This window comes from Tenrec ecaudatus, chromosome 2 (genome assembly GCF_050624435.1).
Source record: "Tenrec ecaudatus isolate mTenEca1 chromosome 2, mTenEca1.hap1, whole genome shotgun sequence".
Taxonomy (NCBI): Eukaryota; Metazoa; Chordata; class Mammalia; order Afrosoricida; family Tenrecidae; genus Tenrec; species Tenrec ecaudatus.
The window spans coordinates 144,201,362-144,220,966 of record NC_134531.1 but is presented as its reverse complement, the minus strand read 5'-3'; the positions used below and the strand labels follow the sequence as shown (position 1 = coordinate 144,220,966).

At 40.6% G+C, this 19,605-nt stretch overlaps 1 protein-coding gene across 1 annotated transcript in view; it reads left to right on the top strand.

The window, feature by feature from the left end:
- The window catches only part of BRD8 (bromodomain containing 8), a 51,097-nt gene extending 32,008 nt beyond the window's left edge, over positions 1 to 19,089 (top strand). The window contains exons 23-28 of the mRNA XM_075541609.1: positions 1,087 to 1,092; positions 6,428 to 6,570; positions 8,576 to 8,665; positions 9,198 to 9,266; positions 17,811 to 17,988; positions 19,039 to 19,089. Coding sequence (XP_075397724.1) covers positions 1,087 to 1,092; positions 6,428 to 6,570; positions 8,576 to 8,665; positions 9,198 to 9,266; positions 17,811 to 17,988; positions 19,039 to 19,089 — 537 coding nt within the window. The remainder of the gene's footprint in view (positions 1 to 1,086; positions 1,093 to 6,427; positions 6,571 to 8,575; positions 8,666 to 9,197; positions 9,267 to 17,810; positions 17,989 to 19,038) is intronic.
- Positions 19,090 to 19,605: the final 516 nt, after the last annotated feature.

Sequence of the window (19,605 nt, the reverse complement as noted above, 5' to 3'; positions counted from 1 at the left end):
ACTCTGTGGTTAGCAGCTAAATGCTTAGCCCACTGTTCCAACATGGGTTACTACTGAGGTTAAACTGCTGAAGTTCCAATCTGGGTGTTATCAATTACCTGTGTGACTTTAGGCATGTTAGTGAAATACACCATTTTCTCCTTTGAAATGGGTTAGAAGTGCTCTCTACCTTGTAGGTCTTCTGTGAAGTTGACATGAGACAAATCACATACAGCATTTTGCACAGTACCTGGCCCATAGTAAGCAATCAGTAAATTTTAGAGCTGTTATTAGACCGACCTGGTCAGTTAGTTCCAGAACCACAAGTGGTGGCGGCGATGGTTTTCAAAGATTTTAGTGCCTATTTTTGGTTGAGTCAATTTTGCTTAAAACATTTTTCCCCTTGGGATATACAAGGGGGTACCCCCCTCAAAACCAGAATCCACCCCCCCCAAAGCTATGTATTTAATTTTTTTTTTTTTTTTACAAAACAACCTTATCACCTTCAAATTACTCACCATTACACTTAATACATTTGTTAAATCTGTGATTCCATTCTTGGAAACATTTTTCAAACTCAGTTGTTCAGATGGCTGACAGCACCGCCCTCATTTTTTCTTCATCTCTTGTATGTTGTCAAATCACTGTCTTTTCATGTCCCTTCATTCACGGAAACAAAAAGAAGTTGCACAGAACGAGGTCAGGTGAGTAAGGTATTTGGCGCAAGAGAGGCATATGCTGTTTTTAGCCCCAAACTTGGACATTGAGATGGCTGTGTGGGCAGGTGCATTGTTGTAGTGGCAAAACTCTGCCACAAATCAGGCTTTTTTGTCACACACTTTTTTTTCATGGTAGCATGCTCACCTCTTGGATAGCCATGATCTTACCAGCCATGTCCGCCCACAGCATGGGCCAAGGTGAGGTGGGACGGAGACCGCTGGAGAGAGCTAGTTGGGTGGAGACCTGGCAGGAGGCTGGAGACCCCGTTTATTGCTAACCAAGGGTTATATCTACTTAGGTGGGCATGATTACAGGTAACCACACGTCACAGGAAGGGGTAGTACAAGCAGTAGGAGAGGCATATACAATCGGCATAAGCAATAGGAGGGGGATGTACAATGGGCATAGGTATAACAGGAAGGGAATGAGCTAGGGCTGTGCACATGATAGGTAGGGGAGGAACTGGAGGCATACATGTGATAAGATGGGTGGACCTTGGTCACCCTTGGGTGGGCTTGACCTCTCTGGGGTCTACTACAATGAAACAGTCAACTACTATCCTTATCAGAAGGGAGTGGGTCCTACTTGTGGGATAAACAGTGGTGACTGCTTGCTCTAGTTGGCTGATAACCCTTAGGGAGAATAACCCCTGACCTCATTCTGTTGACCTCCAAGAGTATATTCCTCTGCCATGTGTAGCAAGCAGCTAAATTTGGCATATATTTGGGAGAGATAACTTTGGAGACATCCTTCTGTTTCCCACAGTTCCCCCTTTTGTTTTATATATAAAATTCAAAGGAGCTATAGTAGCTAATTGGTTATTTTCTATACATTGAAAGCTGTCAAGGAAAATTTAATGACCAAATTAATATAGCTAAGCCAAAACCTCAGGCTTATGGCAAGCATTCTGAATCCAGGCATGAGGGATGAAGTCTTCCCATGCCCAACTACTGTTTGGGGAAGGTGTGAGAAGAATGGGATGGGCGGCAGGAAGAAATAGAGCCAATAGGAACGTCCGTTTCTGTAGTAGAAGCTGTCGGCCACACAGCAATCAGCTGTGTGCTTTAAGAGACAACCTCAAAACAGCGCCATATACGAGGGTAAAGTGAGGAACAATATCATGAGAATGTGATTAGGACTTAACTACAATTCAAAAGGGTGAAGGTCTCCTTCCACCGCTAGAAACCTACCTTGCCAGGCTTCTTTGCGAGAGTGTAAGGGATTCATCCTTAAACACTCTCTTCCTGTTCTCTACTCCCCACAGTGTTTGCTTTATGCGCAAACTTCAAAAGTGCCATCGGGGCAGCCGTATGATTCTCCTTCACACGCCTCAGCTTTCTATGTAAGCAACACCTGTCTGCGAGCATCAAAATGATGATGATAAGCAAAATAGTTAGACTGGAACTTAAGCTATGTGAAATACTTTGAGCCCAAGCTCGAGGATCCAACCCTTCCATGCCATTCACCAATTGCTTGCTTATATCAGAGCCAGGAGATACCTCAAGCTTGTCTTTGAATGTATAGAAAATATGCTTTTTAAGCTGATCAACATCTAATGAAATGTTTCTCTTAAGCCCTTGTAAATGTTTCCTAATCAAATCCCAATCATGCAATGTTTATTATATAGGTAAGGAGTTATACAAAAATCAGTTACATTCCAATCACATTTTAACATTGGTTGACAAGTCCAAAATCATGATCTTTCAGCAAAAGAACAGTCTGTTGTCATAGTCCAGTCACTATTGTATAAAATGTTCAGTTATGATGGAGTCCCAGAGTGTCCCTTAGACAGCATCAGCAATGGAAGAACTATCTCAGCAGTCAGCGATTGCCATTCTCAGGAGTCTGCGAGGTCTTCTTGACGTTTTAAATAACTTCAGTAACAGAACAGGGTCAGGTCAGGCATCAGCTTCCCTCCCTCCTTTTGGGCCTTGCTAGATGAAGAGAAATCCATGATCTTACCAGCCAGGACCACGCACAGCATGGGCTGAGGCAAGGTGGGGTGGAAACCCAGCAGGAGGCTGGACACATACTTTTTTTTTTTTAACTCCACTCCTGCCCAAGGCTGTCTAGTTGTCATAATCCCTAACTAGGACAGCCAGGTATCTCTCTTTCAAATTCCTTGCCAGAGGTGACAGAGTGCTGTCAGTGCTTCCTCAGCTTGTTGAAACACTTCAGTTGATAGTCCACTAATTCCTGGAGCTTTGTGTTTGGCCAATGCTTTCAGTGCCATTGGTTCTTCATCCAGTACCATCGGTTCTTGCTCATCTCCTGAAGTGGTGGAATGTCAAGGAGTTATTTTTGGTACAGTGACTTTGTGTCTCTTTTGCGTCTTCTCTTGATGCTTCCTGCATCATTAACTGGAGCCTTGAATTTTTTTTCTTCAGCCCTTTCAGAATAAGATATGCTGAGAATGTTAGTCTATTTTGGATTTCTAACTCTATGTCTTTACCCATTTCATTATATTTTATTTTTTTTCTTTCCAAACTGCCTTTTGAAATGTTCTACTCAGCTCTTTGATTTCACCCTCTCTTCCATTTGTCCTAGCTACTTACTCGATGATTAAGAACAAGTTTCAGGATTTCTTCTGACATCCACCTTGGTCTTTTTTTCTTTATTGTCTTTTTAAAATCATTTTATTGGGGATTCATACAACTCTTATCACAATCCACACATACATGCATTGTGTCCAGCACATCTTTATTGTCTTTTTAATGACCTTCTGTTTCTCCACATAGGATGTTTGATGTTGTCCTACAGCTCATTAGGTCTTCTGTCATTAGTTCAGTGTGTCAAATATGTCCTTTAGATATCCTGGAAATTCGAATGAGATAGACTCAAGATTGAATTTTGGCTCTTTTGACTTGGTTCTCACTTTCTTCACCTTCCACCTGACTTACATGTGAGAATTTAATGATCTTATTCCATAATCGGCCCCTGACCTGGTTTTAGCTGCTGATAATGAGCATCACCATTCTCTCTTCCCACAGATGTAATCAATGTGATTTCTATATATTCCATGTGGAGAAGTTCATATACATAGTCACCATTTATGTTGTTGAAAAAAGTTATTTGTGATGAAGAAGTTGTTGGTCTTGTAAAATGTTTATCATGAAATTTCCTGTTTCGTTTCTCTCACCAAGGCCATATTTTCCAACTACTGTTCCTTCCCCTTTTGTTTCCAACTTTTGTATTCCAATCTCCAATAATTATCAATGCATCTTGATTGCATATTTGATCAATTCCTAACTAAAAAGTGGGTAGATTTTTTTCAATTTCTTCATCGCTAACTTTTGTAATTGGTTTTTGTGATAGTCCAGGTAGACTAGAGAAACAAATCCAGGGAGACTCATGTGGATAAGAAAGAGCAGTTGAATGTTGAGAAAACATCCCAGCCCAGTCCAGATCAAGTTCATAAGTCTGATATTAGCCCATATGTACAATACCAATCTATATATAAATCCCCCTTCAGGGGGAAGGGAGACTCCAGATAGAGCAAGATATGACAAAATAACAATCTGTGGATTATCAAGGGCTCCTGAGGGAGGGGGGAGCAGGGAGGGAGGGAAAAAAAGAAAAGAGGACCTGATGCAGAGGGCTTAAGTGGAGAGCAAATGCTTTGAGAGTGATTAGGGCAAAGAATGTATGGATGTGCTTTATACAATTGATGTATGTATATGTATGGATTGTGATAAGAGTTGTATGAGCCCCTAATAAAATGTAAAAAAAGAAAAAAAATCCCCCTTCAGACTCATACAACACATGCCAAATGCAGGAAGATCACAGGCCAGTGGGTGGAAAGTCTTGTGGATCCAGGGACAGTAGAAGCATCCTGCTCCGGCAGGGGTCTCCATGTGGCTCCTCTGGCTCCAGAGCTCTAGTGGAGCTCCGTGCATCTTGTCAGCAGAAATGTCTCACAGAGAGTGACTTATCACACACTTTTACACAATCTTTTCAGAACCTCTAAATAGAAAGTTTGATTTACAGTCTGATCTAATGGAGCGAACTCCAAATGCACTGAGTTAACATTTTCATGCATTTGGGAAGTTGACGGACATCAGGAATGATGTCCATCAATCAACATTTCACCTTTTTTGAAATTAGAAAATTACTCACACTGGAGCTTTTCCTATAGTGCCGTCCATGTGAGCTGTGTTCACTTATCAACAGTTTCTGCGGCATTTTTCCCGAGCGGGAAACAAAATTTCACACCCATGTGCTGTTCTCTTAATCAGCTATCACAAAAGCAAAGTTTCAGCAAAACTGCATTTACAAAAAGTTCACTGTGACCCAAGCACTAACTCAGAGCGAGTTGCTGGATGCTCGCCTGGTGGGAAAAATGCGGACTAGGAAAGCTCCGCCCAGTGGAGCGTTTTCTGTTTGTTGTTGTTACCACCTTGTAGACTCAAAGTTCCTCCATCAAGAAGGTTAACAAGAATCCATTGACTTAGGTCTTGTTAGGGGCCCTGGTAACATAGTGGTTACTCATTGGACTGTTTAATGGCAAGATTAGCAGTTCAAAGCCATCAGCCAATCCTCAGGAGAATGACAAGGCTTTCTATGCCTGTAAAGAGTCAGAGTCTTGGGAGCCCACAGAGGCGGTTCTATCAGGTCTCTAGGAGTTGGAATTGACTCCATGGCAGTAAGTTTTGGCATTAAAAAAAATTTTTTTTAAACGTTTTATTAGGGGCTCATACAACTCTTATCACAGTCCATACATATACATACATCAATTGTATAAAGCACATCCATACATTCCCCGCCCCAATCATTCTCAAAGCATTTGCTCTCCACTTAAGCCCTTTGCATCAGGTCCTCTTTTTTTTTTTCCCCTTCCTCCCCACTCCCCCCTCCCTCATGTGCCCTTTGTAATTTATACATCGTTATTTTGTCATATCTTGCTCTATCTGGAGTCTCCCTTCCCCCCCTTCTCTGCCGTCCCTCTCCCAGGGAGGAGGTCACATGTGGATCCCTGTAATCAGTTCCCCCTTTCCAACCCACTCACCCTACGCTCTCCCAGCATCGCCCCTCACACCCTTGGTCCTGAAGGTATCATCCACCCTGGATTCCCTGTGCCTCCAGCCCTCATATGTACCAGTGTACAACCTCTGCCCTATCCAGCCCTGCATGTAGAATTCGGATCATGGTAGTTGTGGGGAGGAAGCATCCAGGATCTGGGGGAAAGCTGTGCTCTTCGTCGGTACTACCTTGCACCCTGACTGACCCATCTCCTCTCCTAAACCCCTCTGTGAGGGGATCTCCAGTGGCCGACACTTGGGCCTTGGGTCTCCACTCTGCACTTCCCGCTTCATTCAATGTGGTATATATATAAATATAAATATATATATACACACACACACACACATATTCTTTTTTTTTTTTTTTGCATGATGCCTTATACCTGGTCCCTTTGACACCTCGTGATCGCACTGGCTGGTGTGCTTCTTCCATGTGGGCTTTATTGCTTCTGAGCTAGATGGCCGCTTGTTTATCTCCAAGCCTTTAAGACCCCAGACACTATCTCTTTTGATAGCCGGGCACCATCAGCTTTCTTCAAAGTTTTGGCATTTTAGGTCTACTTAAGTCAGTTTTCTCTCATTTTTTTAAAGAGCTTTATATACTTGGCCTCTTCTTAAGATCCGTCTTAATTTACTCTATGCAAGTAAAATTACCACACATAGTAAATCTCTCTCTCAACTTGCTGTGTTTCCTGGCATTCCTTGGGGAGGTTCAGCAAGAGGAAGATCAAGGTGAAGGGTATGTGTCAGAGATGGAAGACCAGACACCCTCAGGTGAATCGGACCATGGTTTCAGCATTCAGGAGGCCCCTCTGGTGGATATCCTTTTCAGCCATGCCACCTCTTCAAAGCTGTAAGTACAGACGTTTGTCCAAGGTTGTTGAAACTTCTACTTTTACTTCTGTTTCTGCTTATTTGAGTTTGTCATCATGAACATGGGTAGCTTTTATGAATTATTAGAAATAGGGAAATTAATGTTGGTAAACAATGAAAATAGCATTAATTTTACTTTTCCTATTATATAAATAATCTGTATGCTCTCCTCTTATAAAACAAGTCCAAAAAAAAAAAACAAGTCCATTTTATTAACATTAGAACTTCTTTCCTAACTTACCCTTTTAATTGCTACCTTCTTTTATTCAGGAAGCTTTTTTAATTTAGTCAGCTTGTCCCTCATGCCTTGTGTTATGCAAACTATACTAGAGTTGCTCCTAAGAGCTTGAAATTAAAATTGATTTTGAGGATGTAATCTTTATTGTTTCACAAATCTTAGGGAAATAATAATATAATCATCTCATCTATTTAAAAATAATTATGGTTCTAAAGGACACATCTTAGAATCTTAATTTTTTGTTGTGTAAATTAATAAAACAGTGAACAGTTGCACTTCTGAAGAAAATATAGACAATTAGCTCAGAAAAAGAAGAGGAGAAATTAATTTTGTATTTTAAAGATAACTTCTCTTTTTTCTGTGGCGTCTCAGAGGCGATTGGCTTTTTCACTATGAAGCTGAACATCTCCTTCCCAGCCACTGGCTGCCAAAAACTCATTGAAGTGGACGATGAACACAAATTTTGCACTTTTTATGAGAAGCGAATGGCCGCAGAGGTGCTGGGCAATGAATGGAAGGGCTAGGTTGCCCACATCAGCAGTGGGAATAAGCAAGGTTTTCCCATGCAACAAGGTGTCATACCGCCTGCTGCTGAGTAAGGGGCGCTGCTGTTACAGACCAAGGAGAACTGGGGAGAGGACTCGCAAATCTGCCCAAGGCTGCATTGTGGATACCAACCTGAGCGTTCTCAACCTGGTTATTGTAAAGAAAGGGGAGAAAGATACCCAGGACTGACTGACACAACTGTGCCTCGTCACCTGGGGCCCAAAAGAGCCAGCAGAATCAGCAAACTCTTCAATTTCTAAAGAAGATGATGTCCTCCAGTACAATGTGAGAAAGCCCTGAACAGGCAAGAAACTCAGGACCAAAGCACCCGAGAGTCATCGTCTTGTGACTCCCTGCGTCCTGTACCCCAAGCGCCAGCGCATTGACCTGAAGAAGCAGTGCACCAAAAACAACAAGGAGGAGCCCGCCGGATAGGCTACGCTTTTGGCCAAGAGAATGAAGGAGGCCAAAGAGAAAAAGCAGTACCAGACTGCCAAGAGACAGAGACTGTCCTCTCTGTGGGATTCTACCTCTAAGTCTGAGTGCAGTAAAAAATAAAATAGAGCCTTGAATAAATAAACTTGTCTATTAAAAAAAAAAGATGGCGTCTATAGAGAGAGGAGTGAAAAGAAAAATATTTAATTTTTGTTATTAAATATTTAATGCTTAAAATAAAAATATTTAAGTTGTCTAGCACTCAGGCAAAGCATAAAATAATTATCCATAAGCACTTGAAGTGTGAAAACAATATTTCCTTCTCTGGAAATAAAGGAGAAATATTTGTCATTGTGGCATATTCCTGTATAAAGACAGGTTCACGTATCAAATACATATAAATCACTTAATAGGAGCCTGGCATTAAATACTACAGGTACTTGGGAAACATCAGTGAACAAAGGAACAGAGATTTAGCATCATTCACCAGTTCAGTCAGGTGCTGAGGAGAAAGTCAACAAAAGTTGAAAAGATAGAGATTTGTAGTATACATTAAAAGGAAGTAATAGCTAAGAGAATATTTAAGTGTTTGGAATATCTTTTAGAAATATTAAACTTATTTTTATTCATATGATGTTATATTCTATAGGATTCCTTCCCACTCCCCCGTACCCCTCCTTATGGCTTGAGAAAACATCACACCTAGGGTACGTAGAACACCACTTGTGAAGTTACTGTTTCTCTTTTGTCATGTTGTATCTCATAGGTCTGACCTAGGCCAGAACGACCCTGTTCAGGATCATTTACTATTTAAGAAGACTCTCCTGCCAGTCTGGAAGATGATTGCCAGTCACAGGTAGGTGTCCAAAGTGGTGATGAGATGGTGTTGAGTGAGTGACATTTATTAAGGATTAAGCATAAAAGGTTCTTCCCTTCACATAAGCATTAATTGAGAGCCATTTTCTGAACCTACACCTGTGTGATCCATAAGGACTGCTTTCACAGGTCTGCAATAATCAATGGTTGTTATGTTAATAGGTTGCCTCTAGAAATCAGTTCCTGTTATATAATACAAGTCATATATGCTCCCCTTCATATGGTGGAGTCTCTTTTCACAGGCCTTGAACCAATTTCTGAGCACTAAATCAGTGTATTGGAATAGTGATAAATATTTTATCTTTAAAAAAAATAATTTTCCTTCAGCAAGAGGAGACGAATAGATTACTTCCTAAATTATATTCATAGTCCGCATTTCCCTAGAGAAAGCTCACAAGAAATAAACCACACTCAGTAGTTTCAATTATTGTCTTTTAGTTCATAGTAGCCACCCTTCTTATTCAGTGTGACTTGCCAGTTTGTTCATCCTCTCTGGCTTTGTTGGTTACCAGGTTCAGCAGTCCATTTCTGAAGCCTGTATCAGATAGGCAGGCCCCAGGATACAAGGAGGTGGTGAAAAGGTCAGTGGAAAAGGGGTCAAGAAAGGTTGGTCACTTCATATCTGTATTTTAAATTGTTATTATTTTTTTAGTTATTTTGTTGTTGAGAATATGCACAGAAAAAATACAGCAATGAAAGTTTCTCCATGTGCAATGCAGTGGCATTGATTACATTCTTTGAGTTGTGCTACCCTTCTCACCCTCCTTTGCTGAGCGCTTCCTCCGCCAGTAACGTGAACTCACTGCCTCCTCAGGTTCCTACTTGATCTTTTGATTTACTGTTGGCATTTGATCCATGTAGATAGATCTTAAAAGAGCATTATTTAAACAAAAAAATTTTTAAAGCAAGAGTTGTATGAGCCCCCCAATAAAATGATTAAAAACAACAACATTATATTCAAAGCAGATATTCCTTACTGGCTAAACTAAACTATGTTCGGTTTGGGTTTTTTTTTCTATGTTCAGTTTTAAGATGACTTAAAATTCTTACCTCCCAGTTTAGTCTTCTTTCTACAACTTCACTGTGCCTTTTTTTATGCACCCATTTTCTATGCCTCATTGAATCATAGCTTGATTATTTTAATATTCAGCTGATTTTCATCTTGTTACTGCTGTGAGAAAAAAATAGCTTTGATGTATACAATAATAAATGTAGATTAAATAATAATAATAAAACAAATGTAGATCAATTACCTAGTACAATAGTGCCCATTGTAAACAATTGCTATATGACAAGGTGACCATTGAACTCATTAGAGCTCTAGTATCTGGGGCCAGCACTACTATGGTCATGTTGTTGAATTGATCCTGACTCACGGCAACCCTATATAACAGAGTAGTACTGCTTTATTGGGTTTGTTAGGCTATAATCTTTTTGGCAGAAGATTGCCAGGTCTCTTCTCCTAAGGAGCAATCGGATGAGTTTGAAAAGCTGACCTCTAGTTAGCAGTCATGCATTTATTCAGTGCACTATCAGGAATCCTTACTGCTGTGGGGATGGTGTTAGATGTTGTCAAGTCATTTCCAATTCATAGTGACCATATGTACAACAGAATGAAACATGGCCTGGACCTGTGCTGTCCTCACAACTGTTCCTGTGTTTGAACCTATAGTTGCTGCCCCTGTGTCCATCCATCTTGTTGACTATCTTCCTCTTTTTCAATGACCATCTAGTTTGCCAAGGGCAATTTCCTTCTCTAAGGACTAGTCCTTCCTTAGAACATGTACAAAGTATGTGAGATGAAGTCAGTAAATGTAAATTTTTTATAACAATTTATTGGGGCTCATACAATTCTTATCACAGTTCATACATATACATACATCAATTGTATAAAGCACATCTGTACAGTCTTTGCCCTAATCATTTTTTTCTCCTCTTTTCTTTTTTTACATTTTATTAGGGACTCATACAACTCTTATCTCAATCCATACATATACATACATCAATTGTATAAAGCACATCCATATGTTCCCTGCCCCAATCATTCTCAAAGCATTTGCTCTCCACTTAAGCCCCTTGCATCAGGTCCTCTTTTTTTTTTCCCCTCCCTCCAGTAAATGTAAATTTTAATACTCTTTGCTCACACTAACTTAAATGCATCGTTTCTTCTCCAGTTGCCCTTGTTGACTGTCCAGGTTTCACATGCTCATGGTCAGTTGAAAATACAATGACTTGGGTCAGGCACACTCTAGTGTGCAGAGTGACATCTTTACTCTTTAACATTTTAAAGAAGTCTTTTGCAGATTTGCCTAATGTAGCATGTTGTTTGATTTCATGACTGCTGCTTCCCTAAGTTTTTATTGTGATCCAAGTAAAATAAAATCTTTAACAAGTTCTTTCTTTTCTATTTATCATTATGTTGTCTCAGTGCATTTGTGAGACTTTTTGTTTCTTTACATTGAGATTTAATCCATATTGAAAACTGCATTCTTTGAGCTTCATCAGTAAGCAATCAAGCTTGTGTCATATCACAGGTTGTTAATGAAGTTTTCTTCACTCCTGATGCCTTATGATGTTCTACATATATTTCTCAGATTATTTGCTCAACATAGAAATTGAATAAGTATAGTGGGAATGTACAATATTGACACATCTTACCTTATTTTACATCATTCAGTGTCACCTTATATTCAAAGTCTGCCTCATGGTCTACGTACAGGTCTTGCATGAGCACAATTAAGTGTTCTGGTGTTCTCATTGTTTGCATTGTTACCCATAATTTATTATGATCCACACAGTTGAATGCCTTTGCATAATCAATAAAATTAAAGTAAACATCTTTCTGGTATTCCTCTGTTTTCAGCTAGGATCCATCTGAAATCAGCAATGATATCCCTGATTTCACATATTCTTTTGAATCTGTTTGGATTTCTGCCAGTTCCTTGTCAATTTACTGCTGCAATTGGGGTTTCTTTTTTTTTGTCCAGCAAAATGATACTTGCATGTAATATTAATGATATTGTTCAATGATTTCCACGTTTTGCTGGATCACTTTTCTGTGGAATGGGTATGAATATGTTTCTCTTCCAGTCAACTGATCATGTCGCTGTCTTCCAAATTTCTTAGCCTAGATGAGTGAATGGCCACCTCCCGTGCTACCTTAGTTTTTTGAAACATTTGATTTGGTATTCAGTCAGTTCCTGTGTTTAGCCACTGCTTTTAATGCAGTTAGTACTTCTCCCTTCACTGCCATCTGTTTTGATAAAATGACGACCTTCTAAGGTAACCTTATTCTGTGTGACTTCTTTGGACGCTTTTGCCCGTGGAATCCTTGAGGCTTGGGTTGTTCTTCAGTTCTTTCAGGCTGAGAAATGCTGAACATGCCCTTCTCTTCTTTCCTCTTCGTTTTTAACCCCTAAGTCTTTGCATGTTTCATTACACTTTATTTTGTCTTCTTGAGCTTCCCTTTGACACTTTTTATGCTGATAACTCTTTTTCATTTCTTCCATTTGCTTTAGGTACTCTACATTCAAAAGTAAGCTTCAGAATCTCTTCTGACACCCATTTTAGCCTTTTCCTACTTTACTCTTTCCTTTGATCATGTATGATGTTCTTGATGTCATCCCGCAACTTGTTTTCAGTTATTAGGTTCAATTTACCAAATCTCTTCTTGAGATGATCTCTAAATTCAGGTGGAACATACTCAAGGTCATATTTTGGCTCTTTTTGACTTATTTTAATGTTCTTAAACTTTAACCTGAAAGTGCAGATGAGCAATTGTAAGTCTGTTCTATAGTTGGTAATGTTGTTATGTTTTGGCTGATGGTATTGAGCTTCTCTATTCACACGATGTAGTCCTTGTGGTTCTTGTATGTTCCACCTGGTGAGGGCTACATGTATAGCTTTTATGTTGTTGGAAAAAGATCTTTACAATGAAGAAATTGTTGGTCTTGAAAATTCTGTCACGCAGTCTTCAGCTTAGTTTCTATTACTAAGGTAATATTTTCCAGCTATTATTCCTTCCTCTGTTTCCAATTGGCAGTAATTATCAATGCATCTTGATTGCGTATTTGATCAGTTTCATCGAGAAGTTGGCAGAGCAGTTTCTTCATGGACTGTGATGCTTGACTGGTAAATTTGAGTAATAACATTCACTGGGCTCCTTGTACACTTACATATATTACCCCATTGCAAATAGCACTGTACTTCAAAAGAGATCACAAAATACTGTTTAGGATGATGAATGTGACACCGTTCCTCTTGAATTTGTCTTTTCTCCAATAATAAACCAACGACATGATTATCTGATTCTTAATGGCCAATACCAGCCCTGAGCTCACTAATGTCTATGATAACTATCTTTGTACATTCATTTATTTTTTTTTGATGACTTCAAATTTTCCTAGAGTCATTCTTTATACATTCCACATTCTGATAATTATTATTTTTTGTAGCTGTATCTTCCTATGTTGAGTTATGCCCATCAGTAAATGAAGGTCCTGAAAGCTTTAATACATCTCTGTCATTAAAGTTGACCCTAGTTGAAAGTGTATTCTTCCTCAGTTGTACTTTAAACCTGAGTCCATTTTAGTCTGGAAGCCCACTGAAACCTATCCATCATCCGTGACCCAGCTGATATTTGAGGTACCGGTAGCATAGCTTCCACCATAACAACAGCATACAAACCACAACAGTACAACAAACTGTCAGATGCGTGGTGGCCCTGTTATGATAGTGGAGTGTAATGTATGGACCTATGGATTGTGAAGTCCAGCTGCTTTTGAGTTAGAATCCAGGCTGTGTGACTTTGGAGAAGTACTTACCCTCTTTAGATCGATTTCATCTGCAAAGTGAGGATAATGTTGTTAGCTGCCATCGAGTTGGCTCAGCAACACGATGTAAACAGAAAGACACAGCTCAGTCCTGTGCCAACCTCACTGTTGTTCTTATATTTGAGCCCATTGGTACAGCGATTGTGTCAATCCATCTTGTGTGGAAGGCCTTTGTCTTCTTCACTGCCCCTCTACTTTACTAAACATGAAATCCTTCTCCAGGAACTAGTCTCTCCTGATGACATGTCTAAAGTTCATGAGAAAAAGTTTCATCATCCTTGCCTCTAAGAAACACTCTGGCTGTACATGTTCCAAGAAATATCTGTTTGTTCTTTTGACAATCCATGGCACTTCCAGTGTTCTTCACCAACACCATAGTTCAAACTATCGATTCTTCTTCAGTCTTCCTTATTCAGTGTTCAACTTTCACATGCATGTAAGGCGTTTGAAAATACCATGACTTCCTGGGTAGAATGCATTTCTACCCGGCCCTTGGTGACCCACGCCATGGACTAAACAGCATGATGACTGACCTTGGACGCTGACTGTGCAGGCAGCATGGCATAAAGCAGGGGCCACACCAGAAGGGCTTAACATAAAAGTTCGGCTGAATGAACTCAGCCCTGCCCCAAAGTTGCCTGTACCCTAGGACTGGGGACTGAGGTATTTGGAAGGGAAAGGATGCAGAGAGGGGCTGCTCCAGGACTGTGGAAGTGGCAGTCACTAGACCTTGAGGGAACCCCCTAGCTTGGGGGATGTCCCAGAATCACCATTTATTTAGTAACTCGATACCCCCCTCGTGGTGACAGGACAGGTTTTGATATGTTGGGGAAGGAACTGCTCAAGGAAGAACTGATCTAGAAAGTGTTCCTGGCCCCAAGCCTTGGACTTGACAAACAGAACACTATAGAACGGGAGATCAAACTGCGCAGGCAACAACTCATGGGCTGCAGTCCCAGGTGGATCTGTACTCACATAGACTCCTCATACAGACAGTGTGGGAGTGCTATTTAATAGGGAAAATCCATGTCATCTGACAGTGTTGTACTTTTTTTTTTTCGTTTATATGGGTTTTTGTTTTTCTACCTTTAGCTTGTTTTTTTCTCTTTGTTTAATTGCTTGCTTGATTCTATGCTGGTTGGTTTGCTGCTGGTGCGAATGTAGTGAATCATATGGGAGTTCGATTTTGTCATAAGACGGCTGCCAAAGTTAACCTCAGTCATGCGTATTCCGTGGGCAAGCAGATGGATTCTGGGCATCTACTTAACTCTAGCTCCAATACAAGAACGGTATGTTCTGATAACATGGCCTAGCTCGATTCTTGCTTCATGAAATGATCACTGAAAATAAGGGTGTTACAGCAAAGTGTGATAAAGAGAACAGATGGTGCCCAGCTATCAATCTGAATAGTGTCTGGGTTCTTTTTTGGTTTTGTTTTTATTTATTTTTAATTTTTTTTTTTAGTGTCTGGGTTCTTAAAGGCTTGCATTCAGTCATGCAGCCATCTAAGCAAGGAGTCACCTAAATCCACATGGAAGAAGCACACCAGCTGTATGATCCAAAGATGACAAATACAAAATTCAGTTATGACCAAGGGAAACGTATCAGAGCTTAAATTTTGAACACCCAATTTTTGAAAGGCTGTGGAGGACAGTGGGAGCCAAAGGGCATCTGTAGAATATCTAGTCAGCTTAAGGCTGCTGGCAGATTCCCCACTAGCCACAGGCAAAGGTGTGGACCAGCCTTACTATCAGACATAGACCATTGTAATTCTGATTAGGCTGGATAAAACTTGATACTTGGCCAGTTGACCTCCCTGTGTAGACCCAACCTGAATTTGTTCTAGGTGCAAAAATCTCTTGCTTGATCCTGGCATTTTGGATATTGATGGAATTCTTTTCTTACCTGCTCACTGTGGTATTTTTATCTTTAAATTGCTATTGCTTTGTCCTTACCACTACATTTTGATTTTGTTCTTTATTGTTTCTCTTGATTTTGTTCTTTATTGTTTTTGTTGGGTTTAACAGTTTAGGAGCGGATGCATAGAGATAATAACTGATGCAAAGTTTTGTAGGAGATGAGCGGATTCGGGGGCATGGGGAAGAGATTTGAGGAGTAAACAGCGAAGGCAGGAGGGGAGGGAGCACTAGAACTGAATGTGATTATACAGCTTATTTTAAAGGTGATTTAGTCATGAGGAAGAAAATGTTCTGAAATTGTAATGATTGTACAATTCTTTTTGACATGACTGAACAATCAAATTGAATGATATGGATTATGTGCCAATAAAACTGAAATGAATAAATAAAAGTTGTTTAGCAATTGCATATATTGTCAGTATCTTCTCCCACTCCAAAGCATTCCTTTCTATCCTTTAAGTGGTACCTTCCAATGAAGTTTTTAATTTAATGCAAAAAAAGAAAAGAAAATTACCATGGCTTTGGCCTCAAAGTAGCATCTTTGCTTTTCAATATTACAAAGAGGTCTTGTGCAGCAGATTTATCCAGTGCAATGGGTCCCTTGATCTTTGAACTGCTGCTTGCATGAGCAATGATTGTGGATCCAAGCATGATGAAATCCTGTAGTTGGGAGGATTTTGGTTTTCTTTACATTGAGTTGTAATCTGTACTGCAGGCTACAATCTGAAATCCTTATCTTCATCAGCAAGTACTTCAAGTCCTCAGTTTCAGCAAGCAAGGTTGTGTCATATGCATATAACAGGAGGTTAATAAACCTTTCTCCAGTACTGACACCCCATTCTTCATTTAAGTCAGCTTCTCTGATTATTTTCAGAGAACACAAACCTGATTCACAGCTTTCCTGGTTTTAAACCATGATGTATTCCCTTGTTCTGTTCACACAACTGCCTCTTGATCCATGTACAGGTTCCACGTGAGCACAATGAAGTGTTCTGGAATACCCATTCTCAAGGCTATCCATAGTTTGTTATGATCCACACAGTTGAATTCCTTTGTATAGTCAATAAAACACAGGTCAACAGCTTTCTGGTATTCTCTTCTTTGAGCCAAGATCCATCTGACATCAGCAATGATATCCTTTGTTCCATGCCCTCTCCTGAACCCACCCTGAACCTCTGTCAATATACTGCTGCGATCATTGCTGGAGGATCTTCAGAATTCTACTTGTATATGTGATCAGTGATAGTCTCTAGTTTGCACATTCTGTTGGGTCACAAAGTATGCATCTCTTCCAATCAGTTGGCCAAGTAGCTGCCTTCCAAATTTCTTGGCCTAGATAGTGACAGCTTCTAGTGCTTCAGCAGCTTGTTGGAACAGTTCAGTGCGTTTGCTATCAATTCTTAAAGGCTTGTTTATGGTTAATGCTTTCAGTACAGACTAGACATCTTCCTTCCTTCAGAAGTGCATGGCTTCCAGCAGCACAGCTGCACCTGAGCTACCACAGTACGACACACTGACAGACACGTGGTGAAGTGGGGATCGTACTGTGATGTTTCCTGAGAAGACTGAGCTAATACCTAAAGCAGTTAGTATAGTTCTTGTGTTGGGTACCAGCCACCACAATCAAATAGGTCCAAGGGACGATTGTGTAATTGAAGGATCCAATTAAAGACATCAGACAAGATAAGGCATGCAAGGGTTCACCTCTGGGACCTCCATGACTTCAGGAGCCAGTCCGTGCAGAGACAAAGACGATCTTTCCATCCAAGGCTTATATATACTTGGGGGGCATGCAAGCCCCCTAATTACAGGTAGCCACATACGTAACAAAGTGGGTCCTGAATATATTGGAGGAGTACCCTAACACCAGTGTCCAGGGCAGGTAAAGGGGTGTGGCTGTCTTCAGAGCCTAGAGAGCGATAGCTTATGTCTTCTCTTAGAGTTAAAGCTGCAGACTACATAGCAATCAGTCATGTGCTTGTAACAAGGTAACTTTTAAGGTAGTACTATTATGGGAGGATATAGTGGGGAGCAATATTAATTATGAGAATGTGATTGGGATTTAGCTCTAACTCACAAGGGTGAAGGCCTCCTTCCACCCCAGAAACCCAGCCTGCCAAGCTTCTTAATATATGAGAATAAAGGACTCATTTGTAGACACTGTCTTCCCATTCTCTGCTTCTCACATACTAAGTCTATTGTAAGCAGTCAAATGCTACCTGAAGTTTCTTGCTTTTTAAAAAAAATTGGTGGGTTTTTAAATTTTTACTATTATTTTCATTAAGTGCTGGTTAGTTCTCCATGAAAGCATGTTAAGCCCCACATATTCCACATGACTATTTTATTTCCCCTGATGTCTCTTGGCTACCTACAGACCTATGGATTTAACTAGCTTGAAGAGGAATCTGTCTAAGGGACGGATTCGCACCATGGCCCAGTTTCAGCGGGACCTAATGCTGATGTTTCAAAATGCTGTGATGTACAATGACTCTGACCATCATGTATACCACATGGCTGTGGAGATGCAGCGAGAAGTCTTGGAACAGATTCAGGTACTGTATATAGAAAGCTGCAAAAAAAAAGTAAATAGTCTCTGGAATCTGATTTCACAAAATCTTTGAGAATAAGGATGACATTAAGATGAACTGTGTACCCAAAGGCACTGAAGGACTGACATTGGAAACCCCTGAGCATCAGTAGGTCCAGCTGTAACAAGGGAAGAGAGAGGTCAACACTGAGACACTGAAGGGTGATAGGATTGACACAAAGAACATGAGGTTAAGAGTGGCTTTATTAGGGTAGGGAAAGAGCTCCCGGGAGGGAGGGGAGAGCAGAGAGAGGGATAGGAGCATCTGGAGCTTCTGAGCGGTTCCGAGACCCAGTGAGTTAGGTCAGGGAAACCGCAGCTTGTCGGTGAAGCGGTGGGAGACATAGAGGGCTCGAGCTAGAGAGGTAGACATTGACAACAAGAAGGGAGGTTTTTTGCTTGCAGCTGCAGGACCTTGAGTCAGGATGCGATCCGATCCGTGGGAAGTGCCTTTGTTTTTTGCCAACCTGCTCCCTGGAGTGCTGGGACAGGGGCTGCACAACCTTGGTCTGGAGAGAGAAGCTCCTCCGAATGTTGGGGCAGAAGATGCAGACTTCAATAGGTCATTCATCTTCCCGAGGGGCTGGTAATGGAGGTCTTGAAGTTCTATCCTCCTGAGGAGCCAGAGAGGAGATGGGGGCTGCCTAGTCTGGACCAGGCCCAAACAGGAAGTAGTTGAGGGAGGCGGGCAGCAGTGAAGAGCTCTCTAAAGAGATGGGGAGAGACATATAATGGGAAGTTCTGCTTCCAGAGGCTAGGTTCACTGACCATGATTCTGTTTCCTAGATCTGTTGTTACTAATGTACCTTCACAATTTTCTCATCTTTAGTCAGTAAAATATAGTAGTTAGAAGAGGACAATTAAGGATTGCTTTCTGGGCAGTATCATACTTTAAAGAAAGAAGTAGTGTCAAATTTATGTGTAGAAGAAATGAAATTGCATTAACTCTTAAGGTTTTTTTTAAACTCTAAAGTTTTAAAATTTATAGCTTGCTATTTGTATCTTGACCCTGTAGGTGCTGAGTATTTGGTTAGATAAAAAGAGAGATTTAAGTAGTCTTGAATGAGGACCACGCAACACAGTGGATGATGGAACACCTGCTTTGTTAACCTGGAGCTGCTACACAGACCTTTACTGGCATTTGGACCTGTCCTTGAGACTGACCCAGAGAAGATTTCAGTCCTTGTTTGCCATTTCTCTCTTTTGCTTTTTATTTTTCCTCCCCCCCCGCCCCTTTTAACTTATTTCAAAGAAGTTAAAGATATCTGTAACATAAAGATGGGGGAAAGCTGAGATTTGGGTTTATACCACAATTGTTGCCCACATCTTTGTCCACGGGCTTAATTTAGAGGTGACTAGATTAAACCTGATGTTACTGATCTATAAATAAATGTTATTTCACAAACTGCATACTACTTTTTAAGTGAGTAAAGAAACTAGGGGTAAAAGGACAGTTTGGGCTGGTGAAATGAAAACATTTGACATGATTTACTAGCATATATTATCTGGGGTGGGGTGGGGTGGGGTGGGGTGGGTGGGATGGGGGAATTTGTGTCCTCATGTGTAAAACCCAGAAAACCAA